General features: G+C 44.7%; 1 protein-coding gene across 1 annotated transcript in view; it reads right to left on the bottom strand.

The window, feature by feature from the left end:
* The window catches only part of LOC142055411 (protein ELYS-like), a 45,732-nt gene that overhangs the window by 22,620 nt on the left and 842 nt on the right, over positions 1-22,270 (bottom strand). Inside the window, exons 2-12 of the mRNA XM_075089346.1 lie at positions 18,635-18,761; positions 17,172-17,425; positions 13,219-13,399; positions 12,243-12,450; positions 10,822-10,938; positions 10,022-10,106; positions 5,701-5,851; positions 3,410-3,542; positions 3,141-3,322; positions 2,605-2,666; positions 1,528-1,656 (exon numbers count right to left, since the gene is read on the bottom strand). Coding sequence (XP_074945447.1) covers positions 1,528-1,656; positions 2,605-2,666; positions 3,141-3,322; positions 3,410-3,542; positions 5,701-5,851; positions 10,022-10,106; positions 10,822-10,938; positions 12,243-12,450; positions 13,219-13,399; positions 17,172-17,425; positions 18,635-18,755 — 1,623 coding nt within the window. The 5' untranslated portion in view covers positions 18,756-18,761. The remainder of the gene's footprint in view (positions 1-1,527; positions 1,657-2,604; positions 2,667-3,140; positions 3,323-3,409; positions 3,543-5,700; positions 5,852-10,021; positions 10,107-10,821; positions 10,939-12,242; positions 12,451-13,218; positions 13,400-17,171; positions 17,426-18,634; positions 18,762-22,270) is intronic.

Here is a 22,270-nt window from a genome sequence, read left to right as displayed (position 1 = left end):
CCTTCAGAAGGGCAACACACAGATCTGCACAGACGCGCGCTACTAAGTAGTAGCTTATTGCAGCTGGTGTCTTGATACTTTTTTCAGGTGAAGGGATCCCCCATAAAATTGGTTTTGGTTTGTTTGCTTGCTTGTTCTTTTTAAACACATCCACAGATATCTTTCCCTTCTAGGTAAAATCTTCCCATTCAAAGCCATCTCTACACATTAGGATAGATATGTGAGCTTTCCATCTTTTTCTGAAAACCGGTTTCAGACAATGCAACACACCGACTACTACTTACGGTGGCAAACAAAAGCCAGACTAGGTTCTAGAGTCTAATTCTGAAATTTGCCCTACTAACATTCAAAAGAAAACCCTGCTAAAATGCCTAACAAGTCTTTGGACGAGGTAGTCACAATTCAGCAAAGGTTATGAAAAAATGTCTTCCTTTCTCAAGTTATTTCCAAACTGGAGTTGACATCAGATCATCCAATTTGACTGTAATAGTCTACATCAGGCTTGCAAAATGAACAGTCTAGGGGCTAGGTCGACTTGCCAAGAAATTCATTTTAGCCACCAGCCTGTGCAGAAGTGCTCTTTGCCCTAACACACGTCCACAAATCTGGTGAAGGATCCAGCAGAGGGGAAGATGAGAGTAGTGGAAACACTACTCTCCCCTTCCGACTAATTGCTCCACTGTCTGATGACTACCTAGCCGGTCATTTAGCTTCGATCCTGCCTGGGTGAAGGTGGCTGGTTCATCCCAAAGGCTCCATCCCTCAGGAAAATCCTTCAGATGAGAGAGAAAGGCTGGTGCACTGCAAAGGGAAAACCTATGAAGGAGGGGAGTGAAGTCACTACGGCGGCACAAAGCAGACAGAAGACACACGGGTGTCTTGAGATAAAGGTGTTTGAGCTGTTGCAGCAGCAAGAGGGCAGCTTAAGAGGAGTAAATTGGGTGACTGTAGCACAAGGCAAAGGCAACAGAGCTGAAGATCTGCTTTGAGAGGCTGCGGAAAAGCCTACTGATGAAGGGAAAATGAGGGGAAGCGGTGACGCAAGCGTCACATAGAGCTGCCAACAGTTAATTGTTTGCTGCAGCCCACTTCCTTGGAAGCAAATGATCACGTACAGTGCAGCAAGTGGATGTTTGCAATAGCTCGCATCCGAGCGAGACACCCCCTTCGTCAGCTCCTGCACTGAACCTAGCGCTCGGAGAAACTGACAGGGATGAAGCTTGTTCTGAGGGAAGAATGCTTTCTGTTGGACATGACCAGCAGCGACTGCGCGCTTCCTTGTCCGTACCTGTGGCACAGAATTAATAGATGGATCCTGAAAGACTGATCTATTAGGGCTGTTCCCTACCAAACGCAGGAGTTTGGATCGAAGAATACTATCGCTTCTGCTAACTAAAGTTAACACCTGCATTTCAACGCAGCCTGCAAATAATATGAAAAGCAGACTTTTTTCACATCTTGTAGCTTCTACAGCCCCGTCAGACAAGAGGGATGTATTTCCCCCTTGACTCCCTGATACGCACTCACCTGACTCAAACTGGATGGCTGGACATCAACTAGTCTCGGAGACAGCAAGCCAGCTACAAGGCACCTATTGTAGCTATCATGGATGGCTTCCCTTATCGAAGGACCGGACTTCTTTAAAAAATTCAAGGTCTGAAACATCAATCAAAAACTTCAGATTAAGACAACGTTATTAATCAGTCCCTAAGGTTCTGGATGACCACCAGGAGAAATAATAGGAACGTTGCCTTCAACTGTCACAAAGCCTGCATCAGTAACACGCTCTAGGTTAGCAATCTGAGTAAGCATTACTATGTAGAGCCTTAAAGACGGCAGCCAAACTAACGGTTCCAGCTTATAAAAACAAAAAAAAAATCCCGCAAAACCAAAACATCAGCCCTTGCAATGCTTAATTACATATTTTCTAGCTCCTCTGCCAATCCACAGGCCTCTCTTCTTCCCTGAACGCTGACACAAAATACATTCCGTTGAAGGTAAAACTAACACACGACTTTAAATCGCACCTCGGAAGACCCTTGCTATGCTTGTTCGTGCAGAACCTGATTTATGTTGGAAATATTTAGTGAGCTGAAACTTAATTCAAAATTATCTGATACAATCTGTGCTGTGGCTCTCAAGGTAGAATTTGGCTGAGTTTGGGAGAAAAACAATTCATTTCTTCCTAGAAACTCTTCCACAATTTTTCCTCTCCTCCATTCTGTCCTCCTGTTGCAAGTTAATCAGGGATCAAAACCCTAACTCAAGACTACGCAGGCAGTTGGGCTCATGGGTAATAAAGAAGTAACCGCTTTCCCCAACTCGCACAATACTTTTGATCTTGCTCCTCCAGCAACGCTCTGTTCCTTGCTAGACATTCAATCCCTGATGCTGCTTCAACAGGAGACAGTGGTAGTTTTACAATCCCAAGAGTGGACCTGAAGCATTGCCATTTGCATAAAACTGGCAGGATACAGTCACAGTTACGCGTGTGGATGGGCAGGAGGAACGTAAAATGGTCTCTGACTCTGAAAGCAGTGCAATAGAAAACTTAGAAAAGGTACACCTCTTGACTTTCTCAGTAAAGATACAGTAAAAGATCACCTCCTTCTGGAAGCCGGTGCAAGTCACGTGAACAACTCCAGAGTTCAGCAAGCACGTACCATCTGCAGAGACAACAAAGGTTTGACAGCGTTCCATACTCTCTCAGTTATGGTATCGCCAGTTTACGTTGTTTTAATAGCAACGTCTGGAACGATAGAACTGAGTACCCGTTTTCTTCATCAGATCGCTTACAACCTTTTTTAAAAAACATATTTACTCAGTGTAGAAATTTTATCTCCGGTGCTATCAAGGTGCTGTGCTTTGAGCTTCAGTTCAAAGGCGTTTCATTTTATAGCCACCACCGCTTCACAGGCTCCGTTACAAAAGCACCAAACCCCAGCACTCAGCAGACCCTCCGATCTGTTTCACAATAGTTAATAATTTGTCAGAACAACGTAATCAGAGTTGGGCTGGGGGGGTGTTGGGGTTTCTTGCTTTGGCTTGGTTTTCACGGGACAAATAACAAACAAGAGAACCAATAATGGCATTTGACCTCACTTTAAGCTTTTCGCTAATCAATGCAGCAAAACACCTACCGAAATTATAGGTGCTTGGATTAAAAAACTGCTCAGGTGGTGGATAAGAAGGAGGAACTCCTCGACTTAGGCTCCGCTCATGTACCACAATATCCAAAATGAGGTTTGGAGAAGTCATGCTTACTACAGTATCCAGTGACCACAATGCAAAATAGGGGCAATCATGAAGGAATTCTTCTGGCCTGAAAGAAAACAAGTGCATAAGCTAAACGCCAACTTCCAGATGAATTATTTGTAGGGATATTGAAAACAACTTAATCAAAATCTACCTTAGTGAATCTGGCATTTGAGCATGATACCAGCGATTAATGTCAAATACACCCAAATAAGTAGATGGTTTTCCCTGACCATATGTATTCACTTGCCATCCAAAGATTGATACACTGGTGTCAGGAGATATTACTGCAAAAGACAAGACATTGTTTCTTATTGTTAGAAAATACCGTAAACCTCCTGCTTTCAAAACACCACTTTCTAGGTTTGCTTCGTTCTGCCATAGCACTCATGAAACACAACACGTAGTAAGAATGCTAAGATTACTAAGAATAATAAAAAAATTTACGCCACAGAGCAAACATCTCTGTGATAGGTTTCAGTCATACTGACCCTTTCTCTTGTTCAAATGCTATCAGTCCTAAGCCAAATCAAGTACACAATTATTAGCTAATCAAGGGTTCCATACAGTAAGAGTGGATCAAGACATTTAGCTGGATGAATAGTTTAGCAAAAAAAAACCCCAAAAATAACGCTAGGACCATACATTGCTACTTTTAGAAAGCACACAAATAACTCTCATATACACGTGTATCACTCAGCTGGCAGTATTCATTTCCACATTTGACTCAATTACAAGCATTAAGAATAGCTCCTTTCCAGCATATTCAGAATGAACGGACACAATCAGCAGACAACAGAAATACAAAACCCCCAAAGCCAACAAACAGGTAATTGGAATAAAGATTCTAACATGAAACATCGGCAAGGCTATACTCCGGTTCTCTCAAGAAGTGGGATGCTCTGTCTTCTCTGGGGAGAATGCGTTCTCTAGACATAAGCAAAGTATGTGGTACATCATCTGCCCTCACTGAGCACGGAACAAGAAAACAGTTCGTTTGGCAAAATGTGCCTCTCTTCTCTGTCAAGTTCACCATTACTGCTTAGAGAGCCTCACACATTTGACTATATTTCGTTGAGAACTTCTGTGCCATCTCAGTTGCGAAACTGCCTTTGAAGGTATCAACTCTTTTCATATTTCAGAAGCCAGCTTCATTGCTAAACTCAATCCACCTCCAACAGAAGCTCATGTGTGCCTAGAACTTAACTTGAACAGATTCTGAATAAAAGCTAATTAGAAACCAGCAGAAAAATTACAGCTATTTCTCCATGCTTCATACTTCGTAAAATGGAGACAGAAAGGGGCTTTTTTGTTGTTTAGTTTGGGTTTTGGTTGCAGTTAGTGGGGGGTTTTTTGTTTGGGTTTTTTTTTTTCCTGTTTTGTTTGTTTGTTTGTTTTATGTTGTTTTTTTTTTTTAATTTTGCAGGTGGGGAAAATCCAAAGGTGTTTTTATTAGATTCTAACACACTGCTCCCTCAGCCACTCCTCATAAGCCTCATGCTCCAGATTCTTCACCAGCTTTGTTGCCCTTCTCTGGACACGCTCCAGCACTTGAACGTCCCTCTCGTACTGAGGGGCCCATAACAGAACACAGTACTCAAGGTGCGGCCTCACCAGTGCCAAGTACAGGGGAACAATCCAGTTCTGCTGGCCACACTACCAGCCAGGATGCTGTTGGCCTTCTTGGCCACCTGGGCACGCTGCTGGCTCATGTTCAGCCAGCTCTCAACCGACACCCCCAGGCCCTTCTCCACTGGGCAGCTTTCCAGCCACTCTTACCCCAGCCTGTAGCGTTGCATGGGGTTGTTGTGACCCAAGGGCAGGACCTGGCGCTTGGCCTTGTTGAAACTCACCCAATTGGCCTCAGCCCAGTGATCCAGCCTGTGCAGATCCCTCTGCAGAGCCTTCCGACCCTCGAGCAGACCAACACTCCCGCCCAGCTTGCTGTCGTCTACAAACCTACTGAGGGTGCACTCGGTCCCCTTGTCCACATCACTGATAAAGACATTAAAGAGAACTGGCCCCAGTGCTGAGCCCCGGGGAACACCGCTTGTGACCGGCCACCAACTAGATGCAGATGCACACATAGGTTTGAACAGGGGAAAAAAGGAAATTCAGGTAACATTCCTAGCAATGGAGGGGATGATCTCACTGTTCAAAGGAGACAGCTGGAGGAATAGAACGACCGACAAGCACTGTCCACATGACCTCACCACACATCACTACAGCATGTCAGCAAGCATATTTTTTCCTTTAAAGAAGTCCCACATCACTTAAACACCCAGTTTTTCTTTTTAGGTAAGCCCAAGCTTACCCAAGGTAGCCCAACAAGCTAGTCTATACAGACATTTAAGATTTGCAGACTCTGGGTACAGAACAGCATTCATTGCTTAGATTCCAGAACCATTTACTTTAGAACAGCCCAGCACAGACATCAGAACAAACCTTCATTTACGCTATCTTCTCTGTCAACGTGGTTGCGAAATTTTTCTACAGTCTGACAGCTGAGTAATTTGGTATTGCTGGTCTGCCCTCTCAATGGAAAGACTCCACCTGGGAGATCTAAACTGTACCTTTCGTCACAGTATTCCAAGCCCTGGGGAAAAAATAAAAGAAGAGAGAAAAGGACATTTTGAGATAAAAACAGACATCGTACCCAAGTAGGAAAGAATGTATATATTTAACATAAATACGCATATTGTACCGTATCTCTCCCATGCGCTTATTTCTGATGGCAAAGAGAAACTACATCTGACATGCAGGAGAACTAAGTGTCAAATCATAACAGGTACGTTTGGCTGTAAAAGCTTTGCCCATTTTCAAAACTTAGCGTTTCCCTAACTTGATTCAGTCCTACACGTGTTGTGCGGAATTCCTTGCAACACCGAGGTTTCTTTACCAGCCTAACTATTTATCTACATAGAGATACCTGAAATAATGCAATACATACGCATGCATGCAAAGCTCTTTGCTCCGTGACTTGATTACTGAGCTGATGCAGTTAGAGAAGTCACGGCACTACAGCAGCTAAAGCTCTCTTGAGAGGTATTACCTAGAGGCACACCACTAGAGTCAAAACACCTCCCTCTGTAGTAGCTGTGAGAGCTTCTTACTGATTAACAATCTTCTCCCAAACCACGTAAGCGCCTACCATCTCCTCCTCTAATCCTGTAAAGACCAATGGGTGAAATATCCCTCCGCTCCTTCACCAAGCACAGCCAGCCAACAGTAAAAGGGGAAAACAGGGAGGATGTGGGATGCACATGGGCAATGCATTTAGGATCATGATTACTACAGAGTCAGCAAACTACTTTGAGATATACAGAAGCATCAGCAGAATTGCGCTGAACCTCTAACACCACCATTTTCTAAGGAAGCATTAACTGAAATACTGTCTTTCCAAATACAGCATTCGGTCAAACGGTCTACCACACAATACATGGACATGTGGATTGCGGACAACCTCTGCAGCTCTACAATTAAAAAGAAAAAAGAATAAACCCAAACAGGAAAAAAAAAAAACCAACACAAAACTCAAAAAAACCCAAAAAGAAAAACAAAATTTTTAATTTTTACAGCTAGAAATTTCACGCTTAATTCACATATGAAGAGCCAGTCTCTCACAAAGCTGGGGCAGAGTTCAGGAAGGGGAGAATAATATCAAACAAAAGACAACCCCTGAAGCAAACTAGCCTATTTTAAATTTTCCACACCGGGCCAAGCAAATCTAAAATAAGGTCTGCCATACAGTGCAGTTCCTTAAGTAATGACTTTATTGACCCATAAAATATGAAGACACATTTCAAATGAGATGCGCTGCTCAGACTCGGATATGGAAGGAGAGACTGTACACTCTGTCCAGCCGCAAGCATTGTGTAGGACACAGGTAAACATGTGCTCCATGACCACGATGGGATGCACTGGTTTAGCAACTGCTGAGATGGTATAAAAAAAGGCCTTTGAAAGCATAGCTCAAACGCACTGGTAGATTAATTACTTGAACACAGGCTTGAACTAGCCTTGAATGCAATGGAAGCACAAGCTCGGTGCTCATTTATAAAAAGACAGTGCCACATGTTCCAGAAGTCCTATTTGTGATTCTTGCTACGATACAAAGTCAAAGGTGCGCTGTTTCACAGCCTCAAGCCTGATTCCTGGAAAGGAAAGCACTGCTGTAGGAGACAAGTCTTTCAAGCTCCTGTGAACTCTATTCAGTGAACAAGGATCAACAGTCGATTTCTCCTTGTTTGCTCAAACTCGGCCTGGCAAATGGGAACAACTCCTAAATTTTCTGCCATGGACAAGAAACTTGATTCAGCCAAGTCACGTAGGCAGGCAGCCATGTAGTACTGACCAGTCTGTGACTCCAGGGAAGTATTCTGAGCCTAAAAGTGTCCACTGTAGAGCACAGAACCTGCCCTAATACGCCTTTGGGGGTTTTGGGGCATTTGGGAGTTGTCTGGGGTTTGGTTTTTTTCCAGCAGTAGGTATTATCCAGTCGTGGTACGAAGCCACATTGGCGAGTGGCTCATCTGGAAGCTAGCTGAAGAAGCTGCCTTTTCTCCCCAGGGGGCACAGCTGCTCAGTTCTCTCTTCAACCTGTGATACTCACTCCGATAACTTTGGGTATTAAGCCCCCTGAGTTGGGTATTCAGCCTCCTGAGCTGGATGGCAGGGACAGAGCGCAGAATAAACCCCCCATAATCCAGCAGGAAGCAGATTACCATCTGCTGAGCCACCTGGACACTCCCAAGTCTGTGAGGTCAGATTGGGATCCACCCGAGAGTACCGAGGGAGATGCGGAGGAGCTTGCCAAGTCACACTCCATCATTTGATCAGCAGTCCTGGTGAACAGGCGATGTCCCAGACTATTGGAGACTTGCCAATCTGATGCCCATCTGCAAGAAGGGCCAAGAGGAGGATCCAGGGAACTACAGGCCTGTCAGCCTGACCTCCGTAGTGGGGAAAATTATGAAGCGGTTCATCTTGAGTGAGCTCACCAAGCATGTGCAGGACAACCAGGGGATCAGGCCCAGTCAGCACGGCTTCATGAAAGGCAGGTCCTGCCCAACCAACCTGATCTCCTTCTAGGACAGGGTGACCCGCCTAGTGGATGAGGGAAAGGCTGTGGGTGTTGTCTACCTGGACTTTAGCAAAGCCTTTGACACTGTCTCCCACAGCATCAACCTAGAGAAGCTGGTGGCTCATGGCTTGGACGGGTGTACTCTTCGATGGGTAAAAAACTGGCTGGATGGCCGAGCCCAGAGAGTTGTGGCAAACAGGCTGAAATCCAGCTGGCGACCAGACACAAGTGGTGTTCACTAGGGCTCAGTATTGGGGCCAGTCGTCTTCAATATCTTTATCAATGATCCCAATGGAGGATTGAGTGCACCCTCAGTAAGTTTGTAGATGACAGCAAGCTGGGCGGGAGTGTTGATCTGCTCGAGGGTCGGAAGGCTCTGCAGAGGGATCTGCACAGGCTGGATCGCTGGGCTGAGGCCAATTAGATGATGTTTACACAAGGCCAAGGGCCGGGTCCTGCCCTTGGGTCACAACAACCCCATGCAACGCTACAGGCTGGGGTAAGAGTGGCTGGAAAGCTGCCCAGTGGAGAAGGACCTGGGGGTGTCGGTTGAGAGCTGGCTGAACATGAGCCAGCAGCGTGCCCAGGTGGCCAAGAAGGCCAACAGCATCCTGGCTTGTATCAGGAATAGTGTGGCCAGCAAGCATGCCCCTGTACTTGGCACTGGTGAGGCCGCACCTTGAGTGCTGGGCAGATGAGGAAGGGATGTTTGCAGATGAGGAAGGGCAAAGGTCAAAATTTAAGCTCATTCAACAAAATCAAAACCCACAGTCCCTATAAAAACAGAGTACCACGGTACAAGAATCACCCCTCTTTCATTCCATACCTGTTCAGCATATGCAAAAGTATCCAAACAGGAGGAAAGAATTGCTCTGAATTCGGATTACTTTCCCTCAAAAAGATTTTGCAAGGGCTTCAAGCATACTGCTGAACAGAAGTATATATTCTACAGATGCGTCTTAGATCTGTTACATATCTGAGATGTAACGATAGTTCCAACCAACTTTAAACACATCATCTTTGGAGCCACTTCTAAAAATTTACGCACACTCTTTTGAACCAAATCGTACCACTGTTTACTCTATTTACGTATTCCACTGGCTTGAAGAGTAGATTTCATAGGTAACCCAGCCAAAAAGTAGAGAGAGTTATCTTTATAGCGACTAACTTGCAGGACCAACACTTAAGAGACCCTCTAGGTACATTTCATTGGAAGTCCTGCTGACAGAGCTCAAAAGAAAACAAAAAGAGAAACCCGGAGATCAGAAAAGAATAAAGCTATGCGACCGTACTCTAAGAAAGGGAATCCGACAGAAGCTTATTCAAGTCTACAGTTTGGTTAAACAAAGCTATTCAAAGCCCCATCTTCTCTTCCTACGTGCCATTAATTTGGCGTTTAAATGAAGAATAGTTTTATTTTTAAAAGCAGCGTCCTCTTCAGGAATTGAATTTGCACGAGCTCCTGGCAGGTGAGTGTAGTTGGAACAGGTGACACTGCAGTATAAAACGGTAGGACTTGTTTTCAAAAAGCACGGGCAAAGGCCATGCCCAAGACGACTCAGCAAAAGGTCATTTTTAGTCGTCTCTGAATTTTCACGGTAAATATTACCCCTGCCAACTTAACTGATACTCACTTGAGAGAAAATTACTCTTTTCATCCTCTCACATACGTGCGCCTCTTACCTCATACATGACTTGTCCTGATGCCAAGCGTTTTCTGTCACCGAATGCTAACTGCAACAGGTGTAAACTCACAACATCACCTTCACTGAAAAAGGTATAAATCATGAAATTTGGTTACAAGGCTGCTCTATAGTCCTCATTATCGTTTCATTAGGTCTAAATGGAAGTTTTCTTAATAGCACGCTCTTGCTCAAAAGAAAAACACCACCTCCCAAAACATGCTGATGAGCCGCATTTAGCCGCTAAAACACAAAGGAGGACATCTGGACACCAACAGCTTCTGGGGCAAAGGCTAACCCTACAATTTGAAAGCTTTCATACGTTGTACGATTGCCACTCCAGGAACAGCTGAGCTGCCAGGTGAGCTGGACGGGCTCATGAAGGCTAAAGCTGGCACAAGGTAACCGGCCATACTGTCACCTCCTGCTTTAGGGGCAGCAGACTGTTGTACCACCACGTTTACTGTTCCTCATCTGCAGCCTCAACTACTTCTGTGGGTCTTTTAAGACCGTCGTGTGATATCAAGCAAATCATGAAGCAGTCGTCAAGAAACAAAGGAAATCATTTCAGAATGCAAGCCCAAAGAGCCACTGTTGTTTTGCCTCCTTTCAGCAGGTAGGAACTGGTAGGTGCCTCTTCATGTCTGTTAAATCCTGTCAAAACTGCACTGGAAGCTCAACAGCTTCTGTACCTGAGAGACACTCCTGCACGGCCAAATAAAGCAAATATACGTGTGTCCACTGTATGTGAAAATATACATTAAAAAATAATTCCGTGGCTTAAAGCAAGTTTTTCTTCACCTTTCTTGAGTAGACTGAACAGCCCACAAGTAGCAACAATTGTGAGGATCGTTCTCAGGCTCTTGAAAAGTAACCGCATAGACAGGAATCCTTCCTCCTTCAAGCTGAGAGTGGTGCCTACAGGTTTAAACAAAAAAAAGTAAGAAAGACAGTAAAAAAAAGAAAAAGAAAAAGAAAGAAGGTGAGCCTACTGGCCCCGACTGTTTGTACAAGGGTAGAAGCATCCTCTGAGAAAAGAGCACCTTCCGTGCTTATCCTAAAAGTACAGAAGGTCATACTCCCACCTCAAACAAGTGAGTCAAGAAGCAACTACTTTTTATGCAGCAGGCAAGAGGCGAGGAAATTACTCTCCAGTGAGTGCGATGACCTGGGTTTATCTCCTCCTCTGCCTGAGGAGGACGAGGAACAGCAAAGATTACTTCAGCTGCCAGGCAAAAGACTCTTCCTACTGTTGTAGCCTGCTTCCACATCGAACTGAAAATGCAGCACATCTTCTGAACAAGTTTAAAGCAGCGCCAAACAGAAGTCGTCTCTCATTTCTTTACTTGGGCTACCTAAAGCATTTTTCTTCCAGACTTCAGAACCTTATTTGTACCTTTGCAATCTATTCTTGCCACCTAACTATTCCTCCACCGTCTATTTAGGCACCCAATAGTTTCCCAGGACTCACTGCAGATTGGCTTCAGTGAATGCCTATTGGAATCTGGTCAAATATTTCAAGCGAGGTTGCTCTTTGGAAGATTTAAAATAATCTAACTTTTCTCTTGCTTATAAACTAACATGACCCTTATTCTCATCTCCAAGTGTTCCAAGCAGACTGTCATTCACACGCATCGCTGCCTTGCAATGCGTTAATCCCCTCGTTCGGTCAAGGCTGACACGTAGGGAAGAATGTGTTTTCAGGCACAGATCAGCGATTGATCTTTCACGTCTCAGTAGGCTCAGCCTGGACACTTTAAAGAATATCATCATCAAAATCACATTATTAACATACTTGAGCCTTTCAATGTATGCCCTACTTGCAGGAACTGGTTCTGAAAAACAATTTTAAAATCTGTTTCATCAAAATACACACACTTCCCGCTTTCACTGAATACTACTGACAGAACAAACTGCCTTAGGGAAACCGCTTCTATCACTTCCTAGCTGCTTAACATAACCCAAAGCAGCATGCTTTCCACAATTCCTCAACCAACAGGCACATTAAGGAAAACAATCCTAGTCCACTGGGGAGACAGCAGGCCACCTAACCCACGTATGACTGAATCGTTATTCCAGAGGAGGATTCCTAAGCATTCCAAGATTACGCTCAGCATTTCCATCCCTGAGAAAGCTCCTTTTCAATTAACGCACTTCCTCCTTAAGCAAAGCATTGAGACCCCTGCACCTCCAGGCATCACCAAGTGCAAAGACCTACTTACTCCCTCTTCAAAGTTTTCATATTCCAGAGTGACAGGTAGCCATCTGAAAAACCCGCAACAAGCTGATTGCTTCTGCTGATGTAGCACAGGGTTGATATGGCTGTTCCTGAAGGGTTTTGGAGTTGAAAACAGAGATGTCTCCCTTCTCTGGTCACAGTTTCTCTTCTCTGCGGAACTTCAGCCGGAATTCTAGTGACAACTTCTAGATCTACGCACACAAAACCACGCAATAAATTAATGTGTTATGCCACTTAGGTTGCATTTTAAGCACTGACGTGACATCGTGTACTACCTAATTCTACTGGCCCAGGCAAGATACCCGTTAATGCAACACACTGCTTGCTGCTTCCCTTTTGTAGATATTCAAAGAACATCAGAACTCTCCGACTGGACAGGTATTCTCGCCCGTATTTCAAAACCAGGTAAAAGTGTAACCTTCATGGACAAATTATTCCCGGACTCTGCAGATCAGGAGTTTCGGCCTCATGAGGAAACTACCGAAGCCACTGTTGTAATAGACAAAACAGCGCATGCAAATGGATCACAAATTAGGAGCTGTCATTCAACCAAATGCATGGTTTTTGATAAGTCAGGTTCGGTTTCAAGAACAAGCCTAAAATTTGCCCCAAGTCAATTAACAGAAGCAGAAGAACATTCCCAAGAAACAGGGCACGTCCCACACAACTTCCGATCAGGCGGCTGCACTGACTCGGATGGTAAAATTCTTACACTTCACTGGCAAGAATCGTAGTGACATGGGGATCCTGGGGGAAGGGGAGGAATTTTTAACACTAGAAGGAGTATTAAGCCACTCCCATTTTTAATCCGTTCAGGACTATACGATGTCAAACTACCACCTGTAATCAGTAGTCATAAATGTCTGCACGCCACTATCTTCAAAGTGGGAGGCATACTGTTTGCCTAAAGACACGAGTTTTCTTACTTTTACATTCAAGTTGACAAACTGCAAGCTTACCTGAGGCTTCTACTTCATTCTGACTGCAAGACAGATCATCCAAACAAAGGTCAACCACAAGCAGATGACCGACATCCGTAGCCACTGCTGCCACTCCAAAGAGCCTTCGCAGAGTCTGATGGAGGTGCTGAGTGCTCACACTGGCTCCGCCGTGATTCGTTATGGGCTCTATAGCTGTTACCTACAGGAAAACTACAAGTTAGTATTTCAGCTCTTTGACAAGCTAAACAGAAATCACTCAAAAGGGAAGCCAGAATTAGCCCATCAGAAACAAGAAAGTCAATACAGGATCGTAAGACTTCAAAACAAAGCATTGCTTCCAATTCTATCACAACAAAAAAAAAAAAAGAAAAAAAAAGCCCTGTACAAAAATCCGTTCCTGCCTACCGTTTACTAGATTTCTTACAGTTATTTAACTGAGTTAACTTCAGCTTCAGTGGTGCACTCTATTATTGCAGCTTACCAACTTCCATTTCCTACTTAGAAACCATTAACTCTAAGAAAACACAGAAAATCAGGTACATGCACAAAACTCTAGCGTATTTAAGGGACTTAAGTAAGAAAGGCTAAATCTCGTCTCCCACTGCTCGCAGCCCATCAGCACCGGGATACAGTCTACGCCTTCTTTGCCAAGCAGGGATCAGGGTAAATCATGGCCCTAAGTCAGACGAGGCAGCGGTCGAGTTGCACAGCAGACACCCCATTTCCAAGGGAAGGAAATATTTTTAGAAAGCGTTGTTGGGAGACACCAGCTTAGCAAAACTTACGCCGGCCCTCGGGTAGAATAAGAAGAGCAACCAGGTAAAGCAAAAGAGTTGTAAATGCACACCAGGACTTTCACAAATGTGAACACAAATTTTAAAAGCCAACCGAGAACAGCGGCAAAAAGAACAGCAGCTTGTTCGGTGAAACGCTAACTCCAAATGAGCAGAAGCGCACGCTACCCTTTAACATGCAAAGCAGTCTGCATGCAGCTTTATTACAAGGTCTTTAGTAAAACAGACCTTTCAGCACCTGCAGCACCTCCCAGGACAACACTGGCTGCTATAGCAGAGATACAAGCCCACAAAGCCTCCTGCACTAAAGCTAGTCAACAAAAGAACACAGGCTATCCTTTAGCCTTCTTGCAAAACACAACACAAACAGGAAGCTTTACATCAACCACAAAGCTTTACATGAAAATAAAACAGAGAAGTGAGCATCACAAGGTATCCATTTTTTATATATATATATATTGGTTTTTCCCCCCAGAGGTGGGGGAAAATAGCTAAACCCCTAAGCCCCCAGGTTTTCTCCTCTCCCACATCAAGCACTTGCGATGACTACCCTGCCTGGCAGTCTACTCCAGAATTTACCTTTCATCTTGGCTACAAGAATCCTAATCTTAGAAGTGCCCAGAGGAATCCAGACAACTTCATTTTGTTTCAGATCTCCTATAAATCAAATTACATTTCCCATCTTCTCTGCTACTCAAAGGACTACCAAAAGCGCTCTCATTGTTTGAATTCTTGCTGCTCCAAGTCTTGACGACGGTTATGAGGAAAACAGAAATACTGCCCGTATCTTGCTGCAGAATTAGCCAGAATTTACCCCGTTCTAACACTTCAATCTTCCACGTAGAATCTCCTGAAACTGCATATTTTTCCACTGCGCTATGCACTGGCTTTGCGTATTCTCCTAGACTACTGCCAACTCATTCTGGGCATGAACAAAGACACCTTGTCTCAGCTCACTGAATCTGAATGCTACCCTTCTGCCCCATACAAACCAGGGAAATTGGGGAAAATACCGTCCCATAGTTCTGAAGCATACAACCATTATCAACCAATTTAATAGAATTAATGCTTTCAATTCAGATTTGCTTTTACGAGAAGCCAATTCAAATAATACTCCACTAACTTTTTCAGTTTCCTGATGCATTTCACATGTATATCCAGAGGACAGTTAGAGATGCTCCCACAAAAAAAGTCAACCGAACAACAAACACCCCCCGCCCCACCCCAAAACTTTCCTTCTAAGCTTGTGAGTTGGGTTTGTTTAATCTCATTCCTTTACTCTCTGAATGACTACACATCTACTCTTACACTGACAGGCAGTCATACAGTCACTATAAATGCCCCCTATTGATCCACCAAGGGCTTGACACCTTGCACCAGAATCACTCTAAGTTGGTGTTAACCTGTCCACAGCGTTAGCTCCCCACAGAAGATATACCCACACGGAAAAGACTCCAGAAATCAAGGTGCTCATTAAAGCCTTAACGCACTAACGACAAGAACTGCAGAAAGTGATGTTAAGGCTACACCTGCATTTTACTCTTAAAAATAATCAGCATGAAAATCAGAGAAACATTCAGGCAGATTCAAAACCCGTGTTACGTGATGCGTCTATTTGGAAGGATGAGATACAGGATACCTTCAAAACGTACAGACAGTGGCCAAGTGCCAGGTTTATCTGCTTGGCCTTGCTTACCCTTACTGCCACTGACAACTTGGAAGTTAACAGTCCAACGAGCAATACCTGTCTCCTGTCGATGCTGATCTAACTAATCTAACAGCAAAAAGATAGGGAGCCAAATGAAAGCAACAGGCCAAGCGTGCCTGTACTCAAGGGCATTCATCAGGGCATAAGAGCAAAAATTCAGACAAGCTTTGGTTTTCTTCCAAAGTTCATAGCCTTTAGCCCACAACAGCCCACCTTTCCCCCCAAGGCTCCTTCCTATTTTCTCCTGAACCACTTTTTTTCTGGTCTAGAAAAACTCCCTAAGACAACTGAGAGTTATAACTACATTCTATTTCAAACCCCTTCGGTAGGCACGGATTCAAGATGTGACATGATCCCTCTTCACCTTTCCTTCTCCTCTTCCCAGATTACTTAGATTTCTTGCCATTTTTCACAAACATAATTTACTTACGGATTGTACGCTCGTGTCAGCACGCAGCTTGCCTTTCCACCTAAAACTCTAACGTTCACCAAGAGGATCATCAAACCAACACAGCAGAGCACCAGCCCAGCTCATCTCTCCAGAAATCGCCACCATACAAATGTTTAATACCAGTAATCACGCTGTAGCATTGCAAACAAGCAAAACTCCACCTGTATGCTAGCAAGTCAAACCAAATCACCTCATGGAAGGCTGAGTAATAAGGAAGTATTTATTTGTTGCAGATTCTAAGGTGATAAAAATAGGGGGAATCTTGATGTTCCATTAACTTACGCTGATTCTTGTCTACATGCAGATAATGAGCCGGGGGGGGGCGTGACATCAGCTGAGTTTATGGGCTACAGAAGACAGGAAAAAGTAGTAACCTTACACCAGTGTATCCCAACTACACTAACACAATAGTCAATAGGCAGAGTTTCAAGGATTTCAGGCTGAAAGGCGACCTCCTAACCATCGATCAGGTAACTCACTAAAGGCTCTTTTTCCCTATCCTAAGTCAACAGAAAAATGTGTTCTGCTCTGAAGTCACCTGCTACCTAGTCTGAGACCCAGGAGAACGTGTCAGTCACTTACAGCACAACCATGGAAGCCTGAGGTATTTTAGAGACCGTATTTCTGACATAAATTAACCTTTTAGGACATGTGTGCTGCAGACACCTGAAAGGGAGGGGTTGGGGGGGGATAGGGGTCTTTTTCACTCGGGCCAAAAAAAAAAGATAGCTTTCAAGGCCTTTTTGTGGAACCGGAGAATTAGGTAACTCTGTGCTTTACCATAAAACCAGAAAACTTGTTTTACTGTTGGTAAACTCAAAAGATAATGGTACCGTTAAGCCCACGATTTTTCACCAAGGCGCTCTCGACTGCGCACTCTGAAGCGACAGCAGTATGCTGATGCAATATAGCAAAAATACCTCCTAACAAAGAGACGCTCCAAAGCTCTTCCTGAAACAGCATTATGCAGCGCCGAACGACAGAAAGGCTTCGTTTCTCCCGTTAAACAAACACCTACCCGCCCTGGAAGAACAACCGCTTTAACCACTCTTGATATTCCAAGGTCGTACAGGCAGAGAACACTTCCCTCTGCTTCCTCCAAGCCCACCAGCAGTCCAGTTCTCTTCTGCCAGGAGAACTCCTTTACCACACGAACGGTGGGAGGCTGTTCATTTACTCCGCTGAAACGGTACGCAGAGAGACGCTCTCCTGTCACAGAGTTCACTACCTCAAGCTGAGGACCACACGCCAACCATGCCAGGCCATTTCTCCCTGGAAGAGGAAACAAAGCGGACTAAAGTAAATGCCCAGCTAAACACTGAAAACAACGGGAAAAGCACAGTCGCTGCCCCTTCTCTTACTGCAATAAAAGTACCTAACAGATTTACCTAATTCTCGTCAACTACTGGAAGTCACCCACTGAAATCTTCAAGCGATACATCTTAACATTAACCACCTTATTGTTTTGCATTTGTACTTGTCGTTCCTGCACTGAAGAATTCTCATTGTTAGGGATAAAGATTGCAGTACATTGATCTGTACTCTTTATACCATATTCGGCTTGGGTTTGCTAGAAATCATCTCAATACATACGGGAATCCAAGCCTCCAAGCACACTTCAGAAATAACAAATCTAAGCCAATTCATTCCTAGGTTATTAATTTTGCTTGACGCATGCCTGCTTTGGGCAGGGATTTGGACTTCCACAAGGAATCTTCTTCAAACGGGCACTGCAGGAGTCAAATTGAACTTTCACACATGCTGATTACAGACAGAATTTAACACGTTTTGTTTCACTGAACTACTGCCAACCCAAAGGAAGTAGTAACTCCATTGCTGCACTTGCAGTCAGGTAGAGAGACCCTACATGGTCCCAACCGAAGCCTGGACACCCAGACAGGCACCCAGCTCTACGTTCAGATCACCTAGAGAGTCAGCTACCTAATCTGCTTAGCCACTTTCAGCAACTCTCTCTGGATACTCATCTGCATCCTATGAAACGCTTTGGAAATCTGGCTGCAGCGCTTAACGCTGCTATCTCTCCTCTCCCTTCTGCTTTTGTTCCATCTAGAAAAGAAAAAGCAGCGGGGTTTACCTCTCTCACATTGTAGAAGAACCATTTCTGCCTGTGATGTTACGATGGTGCAAATAAATACGGCCCAAAACAACACTACTACTTTTTGGGAAACTGCCTCTTATTGAATTAGGAATTGAGGAGGGCTCACTGGCTCAGCATGCTCAGGGGAATTATTTTCATAGCACACGACTGGCACAGGCTGCTCTAGTTTCAAAGTTTAACTACACTGATGTTTCAATATGAGCATTTTTCATAGTTAAAACATCCTTCCTGCTCTCTTGAAACCTGATGCACCTGAACAGCACCAACCACACACAGCTGATACTATGACCCTACGATACTTCAGGTAACCTCCAGGCAACAACACCTCGATACCAAAACCAAGGGTAAAGGAAAATGCTCACCTCCAGAAATCTTCCCACGCAGCACAGAATCGAGAGTTCTCTCATCTTCCCCAAGCGCCTGAATAGTGACCTCTGGAAACCGCAGCAGGCTGCTCGTTACCTGAGCCGTTAGGTCTTGCATTCTTCACTGTAAATAAAGAAAATAATGCAAAAATAGGCGCAAGTCAGCCATCAGCATTTTTCAGATTGACAGAAGTTTCATCAGGAGGCAGCGAATAATCTCCTCTCCATCTCCTGTAGCTCTTTTCCTTAAAGAAACGGCACTCAGGACAGTTTTGGATCTCAGAGCAGAGCAGAAGGAGACTCCTTTGCTTTTCTCATGCCGATGAGATCACCAACAAAAAGTGGCACGGCGGTGTTGACAGGATAAAGGGCAGGAACCACCCCGCCCCCAATACTCTGAGTTCACGCCTACTCACATAGGTGAGCAAGAGGCGATCTGAGAAAAATCGTATTTTAAAAAGCTTCTCAGTAACAGGCATACATTTCCGCCTGCCCTTTCCCTTGATTTTATCCTTTATTCCTCCTTGTCCTTTGTCTCCTAGTAGATTTCACGCCCCATTTATGCCTAGTTCACTTCTTGCATGTTTAGTTTGAACACGAAGGAATACGATGTTCTTGACTACCTTCATTCTCAAACTCTTCCACAAAAGGTACTGTTGATATTTTCACATCACAAGCAATACAGACCTTCATAGCTCATCAATTAGACGGTAGTTCTCCATACACTTACGATGTCACCCTAAGAGAGCACTTTAAACATTGATGGCTTTCTACACTTAAAGCCTCCCTCGTATTCCTTACTCCAGTCCTCTCCTTCCTATTGCCTGTCCTTGTCACATCTCTGCAGTAGCTTGCAAAAATTTCTGGCCCTTGCAGACAGCTCCCGCGCTTCTGGAGGTGCTCCAGAAGCGGGCGCCTAAATAGAGATATTCCATGCACATGGAAATACAAACTACTTCCAGTAACTCTGTTTTGCAAGTTCTGAAATGGTTAGTGAAAAAGCCTCTGGAAGGCAAGGCAGATTTAGTCAATTACCTTGTTCAAATCGCACTGCTTTCTTCATGAAATCTCAAAAGGAAGTTTTTAAACGTAGTTCACTATGCCTGGCTGTTACACGCGCTGACCAACTCAGGCGTCACGCAGAACCCTTACCCCGTGCTACAAAGCAGTACAGCCAGCCACTTAAACACGCACGCAAAGCAGGTTGTGTTACCTGTACCGTACACGTACTCCTGCAAAGGTTTATGATTGCTTCTTCCAGAGTGCAGCAATAACCTATTTTCCTTACCGCACAGGAGGTTACAGCTAGCTCTGACGACTAGACTCTGGGAGCAACACAAAGTTATTAAAGGGACAAGCTTAGAAATACATGCAATTTATACAAATTGTACTTCTGTGCAGAAGGACTGTGCTCAAAACGCCGGGCACTGGAATCTACTATACTTCAAGTCACACACACTGCAACTATTTGAGAATACGGTCCAGTATCTTCTGCCAGCATGAAAACGACGAGCGCGTGAAACACAGGACGTGGAGTCAGGGTCCCGCACGAGGCACATGTCAGCATTTTGATGCAAGTACTTCGTGATCGCTGACAGAATATATTACTCCAGTAGCAAGACAGTTTTAAGAAAACGAGTGAACAAGTATCTTCCAGTAGGGCAGGTAAGAGCATTCAGGAAAACTCCTCAACTGCATACTCTCCCTGGGTCGTCCCGAGTCACCCCGCCTTTGCCACTGCCTGCGCGGACAGGCCAAGAGCACAGAACTTTGCGTGGACAAACTGGAAGGCAAATTTTAAGGTACCCTAGACTGGGGAGGTTTGAGTTTGAAAACAAACCACTCACCGCTCCAAACTCCCCACCAAATCAGAAATTCTTCTTCTCTGGTGGAAAGCTCACACCTTGACGCAGTTGTAGTCCTGTCCACAGCACACATCAAATGTGCTTACCAGACCAATACCACCAATAAGAACCATCAAATAAGTAACCCTCTGACACCTGGACCGTTCATGTGACCTTAAATTTAATCACAATGCAGTTATTAACTGCGTATAAAAGCATGGGAAAATGCCGGCGCATCAGGCATGCCCTGGTATCCTGTAGTAAGCCAAGGGGCATTTCAGACATTTTATTTTCTAGGCATCTGCCTTGGCAATATGGAACTAGGAAGATAAAAGCCATAATAAATTACGAACAATATAGATACTGATCTGCTTATTAGTTTGTTGTACTTGCATCATTCTGCTAAGTTAAACCAAGGATTACTGGGAAACCAGAACAGTGGGAAGATAGATAGAGATAGGTTAAAGGCACGAGGCCTCTCCTTTAACGGGTATATCCAACACTAACTGCATTTCTGCTCTCCTTCAAAACAGTGACTGCAACCACATTCATATTTCTCTCTGTTAGAAACCAGATGAGTGTAAAACACCACAGGCTTATTCCATGTTCAGGAGTAGACCAGAATCCAACCTCCCAGCTGTAGCCTATACCAAAGTGGTCTGGGAACAAGTTGCCAAAATTACCATTCTTCTTCACCCTAGCTACTCAGGACTTCCAAACATCTTGAACTATTTCCAAAGAAAGGAACATGCCACGAGTCAGAGACTGACGAGAGATTTTGAAAATTTTCTGGAGCTTTTTAATCCCAAAAATGAGAAATTACATGTCCAACCAGACTCACATACGGCCAAGTCCACATCCTGGGATGTCACTTTTGACTGACATGGAAGTACATGAAAGTCAGTTTCTAAGGCCATCAATGTTACGGCCTCACTGAAGAAGCAGCTAAAATTACGGTCAGTCGCAGCTGACGATATCATGTCACAAAACATGTTGACTTCACGGCCACCAAAAGAGAGGCCTTGCTGCCCACTCCCGTCTCTCCATCTGCTCCTTCGTTCTACCCCTGTATTCCTGCGGCTTCCCTTGCACTCACCTGAACACGGTTTGGAGCGCTTTACGAGCCACCTTCACTCCCTAAGCAGGCACAAAACTAACCCAGAAAAGCAGATACTTTCCCACCAGGTCAGAGAGCTAAACTGGCTTGCAGAGAGAAGTAGCAAGCGTAAAAGTTGGCACAAGGAAGGAGGCTGGACGATGCACTGGGGAGAAGGAGAGGCAGTTTGTCCGTCTCCCTTCTGTGGCAGCAGGCTGTTATGCTAGCTCGTACGCGTGTGAAACTACACGCTCAGTTTGCAAGGAGAGCTAAACCCCCTTTACTTTTAGCAAGGGCAGCACCCAAGACACACTCAGTCAACTTTTAACTCTCTCTCGCACGTAGAGACTCACTACCTCACTGAGAAAGCCGGCGTCATTCTTTCAGCCAGCCAGGTGGGGAAGCTAAAGAGATTTCAGGGGGTGGTTACTACTACATGTTTACACGCAAGAATGATGGCTCAAAGTGCACGCACACATGCACACACTCTCACAGAAGGAGCTCTCTGCCTCTCCCGGGTACCCAGAACGTACAATCGCTTGCCTGGAGGGCAGATGGGTGCCGAGGGCTCACTCAGGATATATCCAGAAGGAATCACTCACCCAAAACCAGGCAAGGGCACTCAGTCCCAGGACGTTTCCTCAGGCGCGTCCCAACCCCAGGGGAGATGCTTCGAACACAGCAGCCACAACC

This window comes from Phalacrocorax aristotelis, chromosome 3 (genome assembly GCF_949628215.1).
Source record: "Phalacrocorax aristotelis chromosome 3, bGulAri2.1, whole genome shotgun sequence".
Classification (NCBI taxonomy): domain Eukaryota; kingdom Metazoa; phylum Chordata; class Aves; order Suliformes; family Phalacrocoracidae; genus Phalacrocorax; species Phalacrocorax aristotelis.
Note: the sequence above shows the minus strand (reverse complement) of the source record. Positions and strands in the feature narration are given on the sequence as shown.